The following is an 18,327-nucleotide window of genomic DNA, read 5'->3' on the forward strand; positions in this document are numbered from 1 at the left end:
CTCCCTCTTATGTGGCTTTTCTGACAGCCTCTCCACATAGCTCCAGCAGGCTAACAGAATTCTTATAAAGCAGATCATGGCTCTGAAGAGAACAAAAGCAGAACTTCTTAAGGCTTGGAACAAGAACTGATAGAGCATGACTCTGCCACTTCCAGTTAATTAAAATAAGTCATACTCCCAACTCAGGTTCTAAGAAAGAGGACTACACAGAGGCAAATACTGGGAGATCACGTGGGGGCCAACAGTGTAACAGTGGTCGCTATATTCTTCTTGAACTGTGGCACAATCAACTGTAAAAGTTGCTGTTTCTTCTATACCTTCCATTTTTCTTATGTCCAGTTTTTCACTCTTTTCCTGTTTGTTTCTCCACTTTCTCCTACCATTTCTTAGCTTTTCTGCGTTGTAACTGGCCTTCCCTAGGCAGCCACAAATAAAGGATGCCTCTCCTTCAGAGCAGTGAACTGACCAATCGCATCTTGTCAACCCTATTCTTCAGGTCATCAGTCTTTGCTAAAGTGTTCTACTGACAGAGGTTTCTTTGTCTAGGTTTTTGTTTCATTTTGCTTTGCTTTATAAACTGGGTTCAAAGCTGGAAGTCTAATTTAAAGGAAATAGGACATTACTGCCTCAAGAAGCAACTTAAGTGAGTACATTTAAAAGCTTCACCCTTATAAATAAAATTTAGAATCTATCATACTCCTCTTCAGTTTTACCTGCAAGAAGGCAACATGTCCAGTTCAATGGCCAAGGCAACAAATCAGTGTTTATCATGTTTTACATGCTTTAAATTCCTTTAGCAGTCATTCACCAGGGCAGAGAAGGAAGAGAGGCCTGTAGGAATCAGATAACTTCCAGCATTACAATTCTAGTTCACAGCAGGTTGCTTCTTACACATAGCTAAAATGAGATCCGATTAAATTTCCATTGAATCATTCAACCTGTCTGATCACTGCTTTCTGCTGTCAGGAGAGCATTAATGTCAGCATTCAGCCTTCGCTCATCATGTGGGAGAAGGATGTGTGTAGGGGGTGGAGGGTGGCTTGGGCATGGCTGGAGGGAGGAATGAGGGACGGCTTCTTAGTAAGGTCTGAGAAAGAGGGAGGTTGCTTTATTTGTTGAGATGGGGTGATTCAACTCCCAAAGTGAATTCTGAGAGACAGCTGCACACAGAAGAGAGATGGTGATTAGAACTAATTATTGTTGTTGTAGATGTTTTGCATTTCTATAGCACTTTGTATTTACAAAGAATTTTGTAATCACTTATTAACTTTCCTGCACCAGAACCTTGTGACATGGGCAACAGTACCACAGATGTTTGTATTTGTCTTCTGGGAAGAATTTTGAGCTGCTTTGGCCATATACTAGAATTAAGGAATCAAAATCCTTATTGCACCTCTTTTACTTCCTTTGTGACTTTGAGAATCCGAATAAGAAGAACTTGAACACTGTTTTATTCTCTAATTTTATTATGAAGAGTAACTCCTGAAGATGGTTTAGTACTTTGCTAAATTAAAAAAGATATTATATATAGGTACATAATAACAACACTAACTTCTCAAAAATTGTTTTCTTCAGATTTTTAAAAAATAAAATTAATAATAGTGTCTATATCATATTTTTACATATCAAGTGTTTAGCATAGCGCCTAACGTATTTACCTAATGAGTGCTTAATACATGTTATCCATTATTAATACTGTAACAAGACCCAAGTAACATATGCATTCTTATTGCCTCCACTTGATTTCTTTCTTTCGTGTTCCTGTCTTTGGGTAAAGATGCATGCAGATGTACCTTCACTTATTCAGCAATATTTATTGAGTGACTACTGTTTATCAAGCATTGTTCTTGGAGCTAGGTATAGAGCGGTGAACAAAAAAGGAGTGCCTGCTCACATGAAGCTTATATTCTGGCAGGATGGGGAGGACTCACATCATTGTGGAGGAGGGACTTACATTCTAATGGGAGTTAGGCTGGGATAGAGAATAGAAGCATGATTAGGGTATATTTAGAATATGTGTGGAAAAACTTGTTCCTGAAACATTTATATCAAAATAGTATTTTGTTATAGCAATAGGTTAAGTGTTTATGTTTAAGCTATTTATATAAAAGTATTTAAATATATACTTGTTTATTTTAGGAAAAATATACTTAGGAATTTATAAAATATTTAAAGAAAATATTATTTTATTTATTATAATATAAATAATAATACCACCATACTGAAATTTTTTAAGATAGAAAAAGTATCTATAATTTCATTACAATATTATTCCTTTTAAGTCACCTGCTTCAACGTAGGAAAAATGGGCTCAGTTTCCTGACATTTGGGCATGCCTTGGAGCAGCAGACAGCTCAGTGGGATGGCAGCCGTGGGAAAGGATATCACCTAAAGGCATCCTGAACTCCCTTAGCCCAGAGCCTGCTTTGAAGGGATGAGGTAAAGGGAGAGGAATATTGGCCATGCTGAAAAAGAGCAGGTAAAGATGAGTAGACTGGATCAGAATTAAGTCCCTGGGACATGCCAGGTGCCAGAAGACCAGAGAGAAGGTTCTGGAGGTCGAGAGGAGCCCCAGGTTCTCACTGTTGCCTTCTCAACCTCAGGTGATTTCTGGGGAAACAGCTGCCCCTACCCCCGCAAGGTAAAGACTTCACACTTTTCTTTCTGTTAGGGTATTAGGGCTGTGGATTGACATGCAAGCCAGAGTCCTTGCTTAGATGACCCTGAAATGAGTTAATTTGGAGTTCCACAATCTGTGATTTTGGCCTCTTGCCCTCTTTTCCAGCTTCCACCAATGTCTTCTCAGTCTGGGTTCTTGCCTGGATACATCCAAATTTTGATGCAGTTTCCCAATTTATTCCTCACTCTTCGGACACTGAAATGAGTTGATGAACAACTTGTAGATTTTTTTTTTTTCCAGTACGCGGGCCTCTCACTGCTGTGGCCTCTCCCATTGCAGAGCACAGGCTCTGGACGCGCAGGCTCAGCGGCCATGGCTTACGGGCCCAGCTGCTCAACGGCATGTGGGATCTTCCCGGACCGGGGCACGAACCCGTGTCCCCTGCATCAGCAGGCGGACTCTCAACCACTGCGCCACCAGGGAAGCCCCAACTTGTAGATTTTTAAGGTCAGAATTAGAGTCATGGAATTGAAAAATGTGCCCAAAAAGGTCATCTGGGAAGTTTCTCTCCATGTTCCTGACCCTGTCTGAAAAGTTTGTTTGTTTCTTTGTCCTGCTTAAAACTTTAGTTCTCTGACAGCAAGATTTCATAAAATGAGACCAACAGTCACACAGTCACCAACAGTCATACCAGAAATCTTCATGAATATCAGGAGTAAATGTCCCCAATCTTGATGGAAATGTGTTGGGGGCTCTTCTGCCTTCTTCTAGGCCCCTTCCTGAGACACTCCCTTGATTCTGCTCTGGGTGTGAGCACTAGCTGCAAAGCCCTTAAGCTTTCTTTATTCTGGACACTAGGCCCACTGGCTTCCTGGCACCTCCTTTAATGGTGCAGCCTCCATGCTTTGTCATTCTGTTGGAAAATCCTATAAGGTTTAGGAACAAGAGATGTTGTTTTAGGAGAAAACTCCCAATGGTGTCTCTGATCTCAGGTTCCTTCTATGTTACCAAAGGAAAAGTCAGCCAGGTCATCCGCTGACATGAAGAGACCCAGGCAGGAGTCCACAGCAGCACTTCAGTGCACTGAGAAACCTGCATAAACAGATGCCTTGTCCCAGGTGCTGAGAATTTAAACTTCAGGCTTGGATGAAGCCCCTAGACACATTAGGGAGACGACCAACAGTTTTTCTATTTTACATAGAAATGCTAATCTCACTTGCAGAAGAGAGGTACCAAAATAGTATTATGATTATAACAGTAGAAATGTAGGAGTGTGGAATTTGTAATGTTATAGACAAATTAAGCACGAAATGCAAATACCACATCAGAGTGGGCTGTGTATCCAGATCTCAGCTGAAATTCTCGGAAAGGGTTACAATGGCTAACTAGTGCAGCTGACTAAAGGGCTACGATGTGAGGAGATGGAGTGGTGGGTAAAAATAGGTGATGTAGAGAGAGGAGGAGGCAGTCTTAGGTTTGTGACATCTCCTCAGCTCTTCTGGGGAGGTTGTTCATAGATTTGAATATCTACAGTAATGAGTTCTTCCACTGAAATACATATACTTGAGAATTAATAACTGTTACTTGGGAGGGTAATACAGACTGCTGTGTATGATGACGTGACAACTTGAAGACTTAGTACGTTTGGGCTTCTCTAACAATACCATAGACTGGGTGGCTTATATTTTATTATTATTATTTTTTTTTTGCGGTATGCGGGCCTCTCACTGTTGTGGCCTCTCCCGTTGCGGAGCACAGGCTCCGGACGTGCAGGCTCAACAGCCATGGCTCACGGGCCCAGCCGCTCCGCGGCATGTGGGATCCTCCCAGACCGGGGCACGAACCCGTGTCCCCTGCATCGGCAGGCGGACTCTCAACCACTGCACCACCAGGGAAGCCCTGGGTGGCTTATAAATAGCAGGAATTATTTCTTTTGGCTCTGGAGGCTGGGAAGCCCAAATCAAGGTGCCAGTCAGTAGATTCAGTGTTTGGTGAGGACCCAGTTCCTGGTTCATAGATGGCCATCTTTTTGTTGCAATCTCAGATGGTGGAAAACAGAGGGGGAAGCAAGCTCTATCCTGACCCTTATAAGGGTACAATCCCATTCATGAGGGCTCCACCTCCATGACCTCATCTAATCCTAATTACCTCCCAAAGGCCCCACTTCCTAATACCATCACATTGGGGTTAGGGTTTCAAAATGTGAATTTGTAAGGGACATTTAGTCCATACAAAGACATTTGATAACCTGCAAATCTGATTGCTTCAATCCTCTGCTCAGAGTGCTCCAATGGATCCTAGTGCCAATAGCACAAGTCACTCATTATTTATTGGTTTGCTCATATTATTTTTTTCATTCTTTCCACAAATATTTGTTGAGTAGCAGTCTGTGCTAGGTGCTGGCGATGTAGCAGTAAAGAAGACAGACAAGGGACACCCACCCCTCTTGGAGCTTGTATCTTGTGGAGACAGACAATAAACAAATAATTTAAATGGAGGTGGTATTTTAATAATAAACTAATGTGGATTTGTTTCACAGACATCCTAACCCCAATCATGTTTCCCAAATCCAGTCGTATTCCCTTGTAGCCATTCCACCAGTATGTTCTCCACCATAAAGAACCATAAGATAGAGGGGAAACTCCCTCCAGAGAAAATGATGAAGTAAAAGAAAGCACTTTCATTGAGAGTAGGGGTGTGGAGGTGGGAGGATGTAACAGAAATATTCAGATAGTGCGAAGGTGATCTGAGACCCTTTGAGCCTGATGGCAGGTACAAACCTTGGAGAAGCTCTAAGTTTGATGTGGAGGTGGGGAAGGGGAGAGTAGACAACGAAGGAGCATCTGTGAAGGCAAGTGTCTGGGTAAAACTCCTCCCCAAATGCTGCTCGTTCTCAGTGGTCTGTTTTTAGAATGCAGAGGTTCAACAGTCCCTGTGTAGCCCTAGAGTACTGTGAGGACAGCAAGACCAAGGGACACTGGAGCCACTGAGATGATGACCGTAATGGAGGTTGCTGGTGGTGCTTGTTGATCCCAAGTGGATTCCAGAAGGACAGAAACTAACAGTCAGGGATGGATTAGAGATAAACAGGGTGAAAGAGCTCAATTGAAGACCAGCAGAAAAAGAGTACGGAGACCAGCTGTACTCCCGTGTTTCCAGGGAAGAGTAGTAGACTTTCCCTGACACTGGGACACTGTGTTTGAGAAGCGAGAGGGGAAAGGGAAGAACACTCCTATGAGGGCTGAACTTCGAATTGGCTTAATACTTACCAGAAAGTGACTATCACATATGAGAAGATCAAGAGACAAAGGAGAGAATGAAAAGAAGCCTGGACTGATAGGAAAAGTTTAGCTCATGAGAGTCTTTTTTTTTTTTTTGCCACAAAGCAGAAGCATAATATTTGTCAATTGATTAATGTTTTAAAACACAAGTTTCATGAGGCCACGCCCCTACTTAAAATCCTTCAATAGTTTTCCATTACATTTAGAATGAATCCTAAATCTTTAATAGGGCCTAAAAACCTCTGTGATATTGTGGCCCTCCAACAACTTGTAGTACCGCTTCATTTTAATCTCACCAGTCAGAATAATAATAAGCTAATATTTACTGAACAATTACAAACACCCTATGAGGTAGGTATAAATGAGGAAACCAAGGTCCAGAGAGGTTATGTAACTTTTCCAAGGTCACACAGCAAGTTGGGAGCATAGCTGGGATTCAAACCCAGGCCATTTGACTTTGGAACCTGGGCACTTCACCACCACACTGTACTGTCTGTTTCAGTTCCTCATAGTGCAAGTGCTTTCCCACTTCAACCCCCTTGTGTACTTCCCTGTCTAAAACGTTCTTCTTCAAATAAACTCACTCTTTCAGTCTCAGCCTAAATGTCACTTCCTCTGCAAAGCTTTCCCTGATAGCCATATCCCCAAGGTTAGGCTGCATGTCAGTCCTATACACATCAGGATACCCTTCTTATTCCTAAGTAGCACTTTTTGTAATTTTATATTTATTTTGTGTGATAATATAGTGCTGGTGGGAGGTTGGGTCAAAAATTTTAAACTCGAACACATACACCAAAAAAAGTAGCTTTTTTTAAAAAAAAAAAAAAAAGCTGACCTAGGGAATTCCCTGGCGGTCCAGTGGTTAGGAATCTGCACTTTCACTGCTGAGGGCCCGGGTTCCATCCCTAGTCGGGGAACTAAGATTCCACAGGCTGCGGTGCTGCCAAAAAAAAAAAAAAAAAAAGCTGATCTAATCTTACATTTGAGCCCCAGCCCCCTTGTTTGTATTTCTGACTTGTTTTGAAGAGCATTAGGAAAGTCCTTATATATATAGATAAGTGGTTGTAAAATTTAACAATTTATTTTTATGTACTGTCTTTCCGTCTCAGGATTTTCTTCAGTTAAACAGAGCCATTAGAGAAGTTTTATTCCAATTTTTGTAAAACTTCATAGTTTGGTAGTTTCCAGTGTGTTAAAAATTAGTAGAGGGCCCATTAGAGAGTACATGCTATTGTGTATTTATTTAAAAAAATGTTTATGGATAAAACAGAGCAATGGGCTTGCATGACATCATGCTTATAATTGAAACTAGTAGTCCTATGTGGAGTATTTGCTGGTGCTAGGGGTTATGTTCCAGGGGCTGATGCTAAGATGCGTAACTTACTGAAGCAGCAAAGAACAGGATGATTAGGAAGAGGTATAAAGAAAGTTTGTAAGAAAAACTGAGAGTCAAGCTGAGAAGCCAAAAGCAGTTGAGACATCTGGTGGCAGGATCAAGGCTGAAAATGAGAGAAAAATGAGAAAAATGCACGTACAGGTTTTTTGTGTCATCAGAGGCTTTCATTTCACTAGGTAAATACCTAGGACTGGGATAACTGGGCTGTACGGTAAGTCTGTTAAATTTATAAGAAACTGCTAAAATGTTTTCCAAAGTAGCTGTACCATTTTGCATTTCCACCAGCAATGTATGAGAATGAGAGTTCCAATTGTTCTACATCCTGACTGGCACTTGGTAACATCAGTTTTGTTGTTGTTGTTGTTGGTTTGGTTTGGTTTTTAGGCATTCTATTAGGTTTATACTACTATCTCATTGTGGCTTTAATTTGCATTTCCCTAATGACTAATAATATTGAACATCATTTTACGTGCTGATTTGTCATCTGTGTATCTTTCTTTGGTTAACTGTCTGTCAAGGCTTTTGTCCATTACAAAACATTACAGATTATTTCCTGTTCCTCTACATCCTTGCCAGCATTTGGTGGTGTCAGTGTTCTGGATTTTGGCCATTTTAATAGGTGTTTAGTGGTATCTCATTGTTGTTTTTTTTTTTTTAATTTAACATCTTTATTGGAGTATAATTGCTTTACAGTGTTGTGTTGGTTTCTGCTCTATAACAAAGTGAATCAGCTATACATATACATATATCCCCATATCCCCTCCCTCTTGCGTCTCCCTCCCACCCTCCTTATCCCTCCCCTCTAGGTGGACACAAAGCACTGAGCTGATCTCCCTGTGCTCTGTGGCTGCTTCCCACTAGCTATTTTGCATCTGGTAGTGTATATATGTCAACGCTATTCTCTCACTTCGTCTCAGTTTACCCTTCCCCCTCCCCATGTCCTCAAGTCCATTCTCTACATCTTCATTTTCATTCCTGTCCTGCCCCTAGGTTCATCAGAACCATTTTTTTTTTTAGATTCCATATATATGTGTTAGCATATAGTATTTGTTTTTCTCTTTCTGACTTACTTCACCATGTATGACAGACTCTAGGTCCATCCTCATTGTTTTAATTTGTATTTCCTTGATGACGTGATGTGGGGCATCTTTCATGTGCTTATTTGCCATCTGTATATCTTTTTTTGCCCATTTTAAAATTGGGTTGTTTGTTTTATTACTGTGGAGTTTTGAGAGTTTTTTTTATATATTTTGGATAAAGTCCTTTGTCAAATATCTGATTTGCAAATATTTTCTCCCCATTTGTGGCTTGTCTTTTCATTCTCTTAACAGTATCTTTCAAAGAGCAAAAGTTCAGAATTTTGATGAAGTACAATTTATCAATGTGATCTTTTATGAATCTTGCTTGGATAGTATATTTAAAAACTCTGTTCCTAGCTCAAAATCACAAAGGTTCTCTTGTGTTTTCTTCTAAGAGTTTTAGTATTATACTTTGCCTTTAGGTCTGTGATCAGTCTTGAGTTAATTTGGAGTGTGTGAGGTATAAGTCAAGAATCAGTTGGTCTTTATTGTGAGGGGGGTGCAAATGGATGCACAATTATTCTGGCACCATTTGTTGAAAAGTCTTATCATTTCTCCATTGATTTGTCTTTTCACTTTGATCAAAAATCATTTGTCCAGGGCCTCCCTGGTGGCGCAGTGGTTGAGAGTCCGCCTGCCGATGCAGGGGATACGGGTTCGTGCCCCGGTCCGGGAGGATCCCATATGCCGCGGAGCGGCTGGGCCCGTGAGCCATGGCCGCTGAGCCTGCGCATCCGGAGCCTGGGCTCCGCAACGGGAGAGGCCACAACAGTGAGAGGCCCGTATACCGCAAAAAAAAAAAAAAAAAAAAAAAAAAAAAAAAAAAAATCATTTGTCCATTTATGTGTTGGATCTATTTCTGGACTCCCTGTTTTAGGAATTGACTATAATTTTTTTCCTTAAAGGGCCAGATATTAAATAGTTTAGGCTTTGCAAGTCAGATGGTCTCTGTGGCAACTACTCAACTCAGTTACTGTATCATGAAAGCAACTATAGACAACATGTAAACGAATGAGCATGACTATGTTCCATAAAACTTTATTTTCAAAATAGGCTGTCGGTCACATTTGGCCCACAGGCCACAGTTTGCCAATCCCTGCTCTGTTCTGTTCCATTGACTTTTGTGTCTCTCTTTTCTCCAGTACCACACTGTGTTGGTCACTGTAGTTAAGCCTTGAAATCAGGTAATGGGAATCCTCCACTTTACTTTCCTTTTCTTCAATTGTTTTGGGTATTCTACTTTCTTTGCTTTTCCATATAAATCTATAAGAAATCCTGCTGGGAATGTCCAGATCAATTTGGGGAAAATTGAAACATTAACTAAATTAAATTTTCCAGTCTTTAAACTTAATATGTCTCTTTGTTTATTTGGATCTTCTCTGATTTTTTTCATCAGCAATTTTTTTCCATCAGCATTTTGTAATTTCCAAATATTTGGGAATTTTCCAGAAATCTTTCTAGTCATTAAATAATGACTTGCAGTTTAATTATTTTATGATCAGACAATATACTGTGTACAATTTTAATTTTTAAAAAATTGTTAAGTTTTGTTTTACGGCCCAGAATATGGCTTATCTTGATGAATACGCCATGTGCACTTGAAATGAATGTGTATTCTGCTCCTGTTGAGTGGCGTGCTCTATAAATGTCAATATGGTCAAGTTGGTTAATAGTATTGTTCTGGTCTTCTATATCCTTGCTAATTTTTGGTCTACCTGTTACAGAGAGAGCGGTATTTAAATGTCCAGGTGTACTTGTGGATTTGTCTCTATCTCTTTTCTATCAGTTTTTGTTTCATGTATTCTGGAGCTCTGGGTTCTTAGGAGCATATACATTTAAAATTGTTCTCTTCTTGGGTAGTTGCCCCATTCTTCACTATAAAATTTTCCTCTTTACTGCTGGTAATTTTCCTTGTTCTGAGGTCTGCTTTTTCTGACATTGAAAGAGCCAATCCAGCTTTTTTTCTGATTAGTGTTTGCATTACCTATCTATCTATCTATCTATCTATCTATCTATCTATCTATCTATCTATGTATCTACCTATCTATCTACCTAGTAGGTTTCTTGAAAGCAGCATATTGTTATATAGTTTGGTCTTTTAAAAATTGAATGTGAGAATTTCTTTGTTTTATTTGGTATGTATAGACCATTTATATTTACTGTGATAATTGAAATGGTTAGATTTAGTTGTACATTTTATTATTTTCTTGTTTGTCTTTGTTTCTTGCTCCTCTTTCCTGGCTTCTATTGGAATTTGTGCATATTTACTAATATTCTGTTTTAACTTATTTACTGGCTTTTGGCCATGTAGCTTTGCATCATTTTTAGTGGTCGCTCCAGTGATTATAATATATCATACATACCCAGCTCTCACAGTCTATTTAGATTTAATATCACTTCGAGTGAAACACAGGAGCCTTGCAACCACAAAGCTCCCTTTATCATGTCCCTTTATCAGTGTCTTATGTATTACATCTATAAATACAATGTTGTAATTGTTGGTTTCAACATTCATACATATATTAAAGTACTTAAGAGTAGAAAAATAGTCTATTTATCCTGATATTTACCTTTTCTGTTGTTCTTCCTTAATTCTTGAAGTTTCAGCTTTCCTTCTGGGATCATGTCTCTTAGGCCTGAAGAACTTCCTTTAGAATATCTTTTAGAGCAGGTCTACTGGTGACAGATTCTGTTAGTTTTCTTTCTTATGAGAATGTTTCTAGTTCATCTTCATTTAAAAAAACTTTTAAAATTAAGATATAGTTGAGGTACAATATTATATAAGTTACAGGTGTACAACATAGTGATTTATACTTTTTTTAGTGATTTACAATTTTTTAAGGTTATACTCCATTTATAGTTATTATAAAATATTAGCTATATTCCCTCTGTGTTTGTATAATATATCCTTGTAGCTTATTTATTTTATTTTATTTTAATTTTTTTTTAACTTTATTTATTTTTGGCTGCGTTGGGTCTTCGTTGCTGCGCACGGGCTTTCTCTAGTTGTGGTGAGCGGGGGCTACTCTTCGTTACAGTGCGCGGGCTTCTCATTGCAGTGGCTTCTCTTTGTTGTGGAGCACGGGCTCTAGGTGTGTGGCTTCAGTAGTTGCGGCACGTGGGCTCTAGAGTGCAGGCTCAGTAGTTGTGGCGCATGGGCTTAGTTGCTCCGTGACATGCGGGATCTTCTCGGACCAGGGCTCAAACCCATGTTGCCTGCATTGGCAGGCAGATTCTTAACCACTGCACCACCAGGGAAGTCCCTGATTTTATACATAATAGTTTGTACTTCTTAATCTGCTATCCCTATCTTGCCCCTCCCCACTTCCCTCTCCCCACTGGTAACCACTAGTTTGCTCTTTATATTGTGAGTCTGTTTCCTTTTTGTTATATTCGCTGGTTTGTTTTATTTTTTAGATTCCACATATAAGTGATACCATACAGTATTTGCCTTTCTCTGTCTGACTTATTTCACTTAGCATAAGTACCCTCTAAGTCCATCCATGTTGCAAATGCCAAAATTTCATTCTTTTTTATGGCTGAGTAGTATTCCATTGTATATATATACCACATCTTTATCTAGTCATCTGTTGATTGACACGTTGCTTCCATATCTTGACAGTTTGAACACTGGGGTGCATGTTAGTTCATCTTCATTTTTCAAGGACATTTTAGCTGGAATGTGGAATTTTAACACTTTAAAGATGTTGTTACACTGTCTTCTGGCCTCTATGGTTTTTGATGAGAAATTCAGTCATTCAAACTGTAACGTAGTATTTTTCTTTTTTTTGTTAATTTTTATTGGAGTATAGCTGTTTTGCAATGTTGTGTTAGCTTCTATTGCACAGCAAAATGAATCAGCCATACATGTACATATATCCCCTCCCTTTTGGATTTTCCTCCCATTTAAGACACCACAGTGCATTAAGTAGAGTTCCCTGTGCTATACAGTATGTTCCCCTCAGTTGTCTATTTTATGCATAGTATCAATAGTGTATATGTGTCAATCCCAATCTCCCAATTCCTCCCACCTCACCCCTTTCAAAAGCCCCTTGGTATCCATACATTTGTCTCTACGTCTGTGTCTCTATTCTGTATTGCAAATAAGGTCATCTGTACCATTTTCCTAGATTCCATGTATACATATTACTATATGATATTTGTTTTTCTCTTTCTGACTTACTTCACTCTGTATGACACTCTGTAGGTCCATCCACGTCTCTACAAATGACCCAATTTCATTCCTTTTTATGGCTGAGTAATATTCCATTGTATATATGTACCACATCTTCTTTATCCATTCATCTGTCGATGGACATTTAGGTTGCTTCCATGACCTGGCTATTGTAAATGGTGCTGCAATGAACACTGGGGTGCATGTGTCTTTTTGAATTATGGTTTTCTCAGGGTATATGCCCAGTAGTGGGATTGTTAGGTCATATGGTAGTTCTACTTTTAGTTTAGTTTTTTTTTTTTTTTTTTTGGCGGTATGCGGGCCTCTCACTGTTGTGGCCTCTCCTGTTGCGGAGTACAGGCTCTGGACGTGCAGGCTCAGCGGCCATGGTTCACGGGCCCAGCCATCCCGCAGCATGTGGGATCCTCCCGGACCGGGGCGTGAATCCGTGTCCCCTGCATCGGCAGGTGGACTCTCAACCACTGCGCCACCAGGGAAGCCCTACTTTTAGTTTTTTAAGGGACCTCCATACTGTTTTCCATAGTGGCTGTATCAATTTACATTCCCACCAACAGTGTAAGAGGGTTCCCTTTTCTCCACATGCTATCCAGCATTTATTGTTTGTAGATTTTTGGTGATGGCCATTCTGACAAGGGTGAGGTGATATCTCATTGTAGTTTTGATTTGCATCTCTCTAATTAGTGATGTTGAGCATCCTTTCATGTGTTTGTTGGCCATCTGTATGTCTTCTTTGGAGAAATGTCTATTTAGATCTTCCACCCATTTTTGGATTTGTTTGTTTTTTTTGATATTGAGCTGCATGAGCTGCTTGTATATTTTTGAGATTAATCCTTTGTCAGTTGCTTCATTTGCAAATACTTTCTCCCATTCTGAGGGTTGTTTTTTCATCTTGTTTATGGTTTCCTTTGCTGTGCAAAAGCTTTGAAGTTTCATTAGGTCCCATTTGTTTATTTTTGTTTTTATTTCCATTCCTCTAGGAGGTTGGTCAAAAAGGATCTTGCTGTGATTTATGTCCTAGAGTGTTCTGCCTATGTTTTCCTCTAAGAGTTTGATAGTTTCTGGACTTACATTTAGGTCTTTAATCCATTTTGAGCTTATTTTTGTGTATGGTCTTAGGGAGTGATATAATTTCATACTTTTACATGTCCTTGTCCAGTTTTCCCAGCACCACTTATTGAAGAGGCTTTCCTTTCTCAACTGTACATTCCTGCCTCCTTTATCAAAGAAAAGGTGACCATATGTGTGTGAGTTTATCTCTGGGCTTTCTATCCTCTTCCATTGATCTATATTTCTGTTTTTGTGCCAGTACCATACTGTTTTGATTACTGTAGCTTTGTAGTAGAGTCCGTAGTCAGGGAGCCTGATTCCTCTAGTTCTGTTTTTCTTTCTCAAGATCGCTTTGGCTATTTGGGGTCTTTTGTGTTTCCATGTAAATTGTAAAAATTTCTGATCTAGTTCTGTGAAAAATGCCATTGGTAATTTGATAGGGATTGCATTGAATCTGTAGATTGCTTTGGGTAGTATAGTCATTTTCACAGTATTGATTCTTCCAATCCAAGAACATAGTATGTCTCTCCATCTGTTTGTGTCATCTTTGATTTCTTTCATCAGTATCTTATAGTTTTCTGTGTATAGGTCTTTTGCCTCCTTAGGTAGGTTTATTCCTAGGTATTTTATCTTTTTTTGTTGCAGTGGTAAATGGGATTGTTTCCTTAATTTTTCTTTCTAAACTTTTGTTGTTAGTGTATAGCAATGCAAGAGATTTCTCTGTGTTAATTTTGTATCCTGCAACTTTACTTAATTCATTGATTGGTTCTAGTAGTTTCTGGTGCCATCTTCAGGATTTTCTTTTTTTTTTAATTTATTTTTTGGCTGCGTTGGGTCTTCATTTCTGTGTGCAGGCTTTCTCTAGTTGCTGTGAGCAGGGGTTACTCTTTGTTGCGGTGTGCAGGCTTCTCACTGTGGTGGCTTCTCTTGTTGCAGAGCACAGGCTCTAGGTGCTCAGGCTTCAGTAGTTGCAGCATGCAGGCCCTAGAGCACACAGGCTTCAGTAGTTGTGGCGCATGGGCTCAGTAGTTGTGGCACGCAGGCTCAAGGGCACACAGGCTTCAGTAGTTGTGACACACGGGCTCAGTAGTTGTGGCTTGCGGGCTTAGTTGCTCCATGGCATGTGGGATCTTCCCAGACCAGGGATCGAATCCATGTCCCCTGCATTGGCAGTGGGTTCTTAACCACAGTGCCTACAGGGAAATCCCTTTAGGATTTTCTTTGTATGGTATCATGTCATCTGCAAACAGTGACAGTTTTACTTCTTTTTTTCCAATTTATATTCCTTTTATTTCATTTTCTTCTCTGACTGCCGTGGCTAGGACTTCCAAAACTATGTTGAATAATAGTGGTGAGAGTGGACACCCTTGTCTTGTTCCTCATCTTAGAGGAAATACTTTCAGTTTTTCACCATTGAGAATAATGTTTCCTGTGGGTTTGTCATATATGGCCTTTATTATGTTGAGGTAGGTTTCCCTCTATGCCCACTTTCTGGAGAGTTTTTATCATAAACGGGTGTTGAATTTTGTCAAAAGCTTTTTCTGCATCTATTGAGATGATCATATGTTTCTTTTTTTTTTTTTTTTTTTTTTTTTTGCGGTACGCGGGCCTCTCACTGTTGTGGCCTCTCCCGTTGCGGAGCACAGGCTCTGGACACGCAGGCTCAGCGGCCATGGCTCACGGGCCTAGCCGCTCTGCGGCATGTGGGATCTTCCCAGACCAGGGCATGAACTTGTGTCCCCTGCATCGGCAGGCGGGCTCTCAACCACTGCGCCACCAGGGAAGCCCGATAATATGGTTTTTATTCTTCAATTTTTTAATATGGTGTATCACACTGATTGATTTGCATATATTGAAGAATCCTTGCATCCCTGGATAAATCTCACTTGATCATGGTGCATGATCCTTTTAATGTATTGTTGGATTCGGTTTGCTAGTATTTTGTTGAGGATTTTTGCATCCATGTTCATCAGTGGTATTGACCTGTAATTTTCTTTCTTTGTGATATCTTTGTCTGGTTTTGGTATCGGGGTGATCGTAGCCTCCTAGAATCAGGTTGGGATTATCCATCCTCTGCGATTTTTTGGAAGAGTTTGAGAAGGATAGGTGTTAGCTCTTCTCTAAATCTTTGATAGAATTCACCTCTGAAGACATCTGGTCCTGGATTTTTGTTTGTTGGAAGATTTTTAATGACAGTTTCATTACTTGTGATTTGTCTGTTCATATTTTCTATTTCTTCCCGGTTCAGTCTTGGAAGGTCATACGTTTCTAAGAATTTGTCCATTTCTTCCAGGTTGTCCCTTTTATTGGCATATAGTTGCTTGTAGTAATCTCTCATGATCCTTTGTATGTCTGTGATGTCAGTTGTAACTTCTCCTTTTTTATTTCTAATTTTATTGATTTGAGTCCTCTGTGTAATGTAGTATTTTTCTCTTGTTGTTTTCAAGATTTCTTTATCTTTGGTTTTAAGAAACTTCTAAAAAACTTGATTATGATGTGTCTGGGCATGGTTTGCTTTTAATTTGTCCTGTTTGGAGCTCATTGAACATTTTGAATGTGTAAGTTTATGACTTTTATTAAGTTTGAGCAATTTTCAAGTCATTGTTTCTGAAATTATTATGAAATCCTTACAATCCTTACAATTCTAGAACTCATAAGCTAAAATTATATTTCCAGATCTTTAACCTGAAGAGCTTAATCATTAAACAAATGATTAAGTTAGTTAATAAACCATCTTTGGATACCTGAACTATTTCTAAGAAACAGATGCATAAATACCACTCACTAAAGCAACTGTTAAGAGAGTAAATATTTTGAGTGACATGCATTTGCGAAGTATTCGTACGAAGTTGATGCTTATGTCCAGAAATGAAGAGGCCACTAAGCATTTAGAATGCACAAAACAACTTGCAGCAGCTTTTCATGAGGAATTTGTTGTGAGAGAAGATTTGATGGGCCTGGCAATAGGAACACATGGTAGTAACATACAGCAAGCTAGAAAGGTTCCTGGAGTTACAGCTATTGAGCTAGATGAAGATACTGGAACATTTAGAATCTACGGTGAGAGTGCTGATGCTGTAAAAAAGGCTAGAGGTTTTTTGGAATTTGTGGAGGATTTTATTCAGGTTCCTAGGAATCTTGTTGGAAAAGTAATTGGGAAGAATGGCAAAGTTATTCAAGAAATAGTAGACAAATCTGGTGTGGTTCGGGTGAGAATTGAAGGAGACAATGAAAATAAACTACCTAGAGAAGATGGGATGGTTCCATTTGTATTTGTTGGCACTAAAGAAAGCATTGGAAATGTGCAAGTTCTTTTAGAGTATCATATTGCTTATCTAAAGGAAGTAGAACAGCTAAGAATGGAACGCCTGCAGATTGATGAACAGCTACGACAGATTGGTTCTAGGTCTTATAGTGGAAGAGGCAGAGGTCGTCGGGGCCCTAATTACACCTCCGGTTATGGTACAAACTCTGAGCTGTCTAACCCATCTGAAACTGAATCTGAGCATAAAGACGAGCTGAGTGATTGGTCATTGGCGGGAGAAGATGACCGAGAGAGCTGGCATCAGCGTGACAGCCGGAGACGCCCAGGAGGAAGAGGCAGAAGTGTTTCAGGGGGTCGAGGTCGTGGTGGACCACGTGGTGGCAAATCTTCCATCAGTTCTGTGCTCAAAGATCCAGACAGCAATCCATACAGCTTACTTGATAATACAGAATCAGATCAGACTGCAGACACTGATGCCAGCGAATCTCATCACAGTACTAACCGTCGTAGGCGGTCTCGTAGACGAAGGACTGATGAAGATGCTGTTCTGATGGATGGGATGACTGAATCTGATACAGCTTCAGTTAATGAAAATGGGCTAGTCACAGTTGCAGATTATATTTCTAGAGCTGAGTCTCAGAGCAGACAAAGAAACCTCCCAAGGGAAACTTTGGCTAAAAACAAGAAAGAAATGGCAAAAGATGTGATTGAAGAGCATGGTCCTTCAGAAAAGGCAATAAATGGCCCAACTAGTGCTTCTGGCGATGAAATTTCTAAGCTACAGTGTACTCCAGGAGAAGAAAAGATTAATACCTTAAAAGAAGAAAATACTCAAGAAGCAGCAGTCCTGAATGGTGTTTCATAAACTGAAGAAGTTCCTAGTTTACAGTTCTTTTACATTACATTTTACAATAGTGCTTGTACAAGCTTGCCAAAGATAGAATATGGATCGCCAGTCTTTACATCGCACTTTCAGTTCCTCCATTTGGAATTCAGAAAGGGGAGGGATCCTGAAGAAATCATATGTTAAACATAACTTTGACACCTACTGTGTTATAAAATATATCATCAGATGTGCCTTGAGAATAGTATATGTAACATTAAAAAAAAGTTGCTGGCAAAAAACAAACAAACAAAAAATACCACTCACTAAATATAATTTTGATTTACTCTCATTTCTTGGAATGACAGTATATTAACAAATACGAAAAAATATGCAAATTCACCGGATGATTATTTGCCACCTCAGTTTTTCTTAAGATGATATGTAGTAGATGCCCATGGAAAAACTACCTAAATCACTCTTGCTTTTCTGTCTTCTAGTTTTCTCCTATGTCTGGAGAAAAGAAAAGCTGGTTACTTTAGTTAAAGATGATCATTAATATAATTGGTTGACTATTCTAGGCATTTTTCTCTGTTTCTTCAGTAACTAGAACAATGCCTT

At 39.5% G+C, this 18,327-nt stretch overlaps 1 protein-coding gene and 1 long non-coding RNA gene across 2 annotated transcripts; one reads left to right on the plus strand and one right to left on the minus strand.

The window, feature by feature from the left end:
* On the minus strand, window positions 1–11,240 carry LOC308610466. The gene is made up of 3 exons (XR_014014556.1): window positions 10,947–11,240; window positions 714–831; window positions 1–82 (listed from the first exon to the last, which is right to left on the minus strand). It is a non-coding gene; the product is annotated as an uncharacterized lncRNA (long non-coding RNA).
* Window positions 11,241–16,382: 5,142 nt separating this feature from the next.
* Window positions 16,383–18,006, plus strand: LOC308610465 (RNA-binding protein FXR1-like). The gene has a single exon (XM_081259593.1). It carries the CDS (start codon window positions 16,441–16,443, stop codon window positions 17,746–17,748), a length of 1,308 nt encoding a protein of 435 aa, XP_081115719.1. The 5' UTR covers window positions 16,383–16,440; the 3' UTR covers window positions 17,749–18,006.
* Window positions 18,007–18,327: the final 321 nt, after the last annotated feature.

The sequence above is a fragment of the Mesoplodon bidens genome (genome assembly GCF_964165515.1).
Source record: "Mesoplodon bidens genome assembly, contig: HAP1_SCAFFOLD_1652, whole genome shotgun sequence".
In the NCBI taxonomy this organism is placed as follows: domain Eukaryota; kingdom Metazoa; phylum Chordata; class Mammalia; order Artiodactyla; family Ziphiidae; genus Mesoplodon; species Mesoplodon bidens.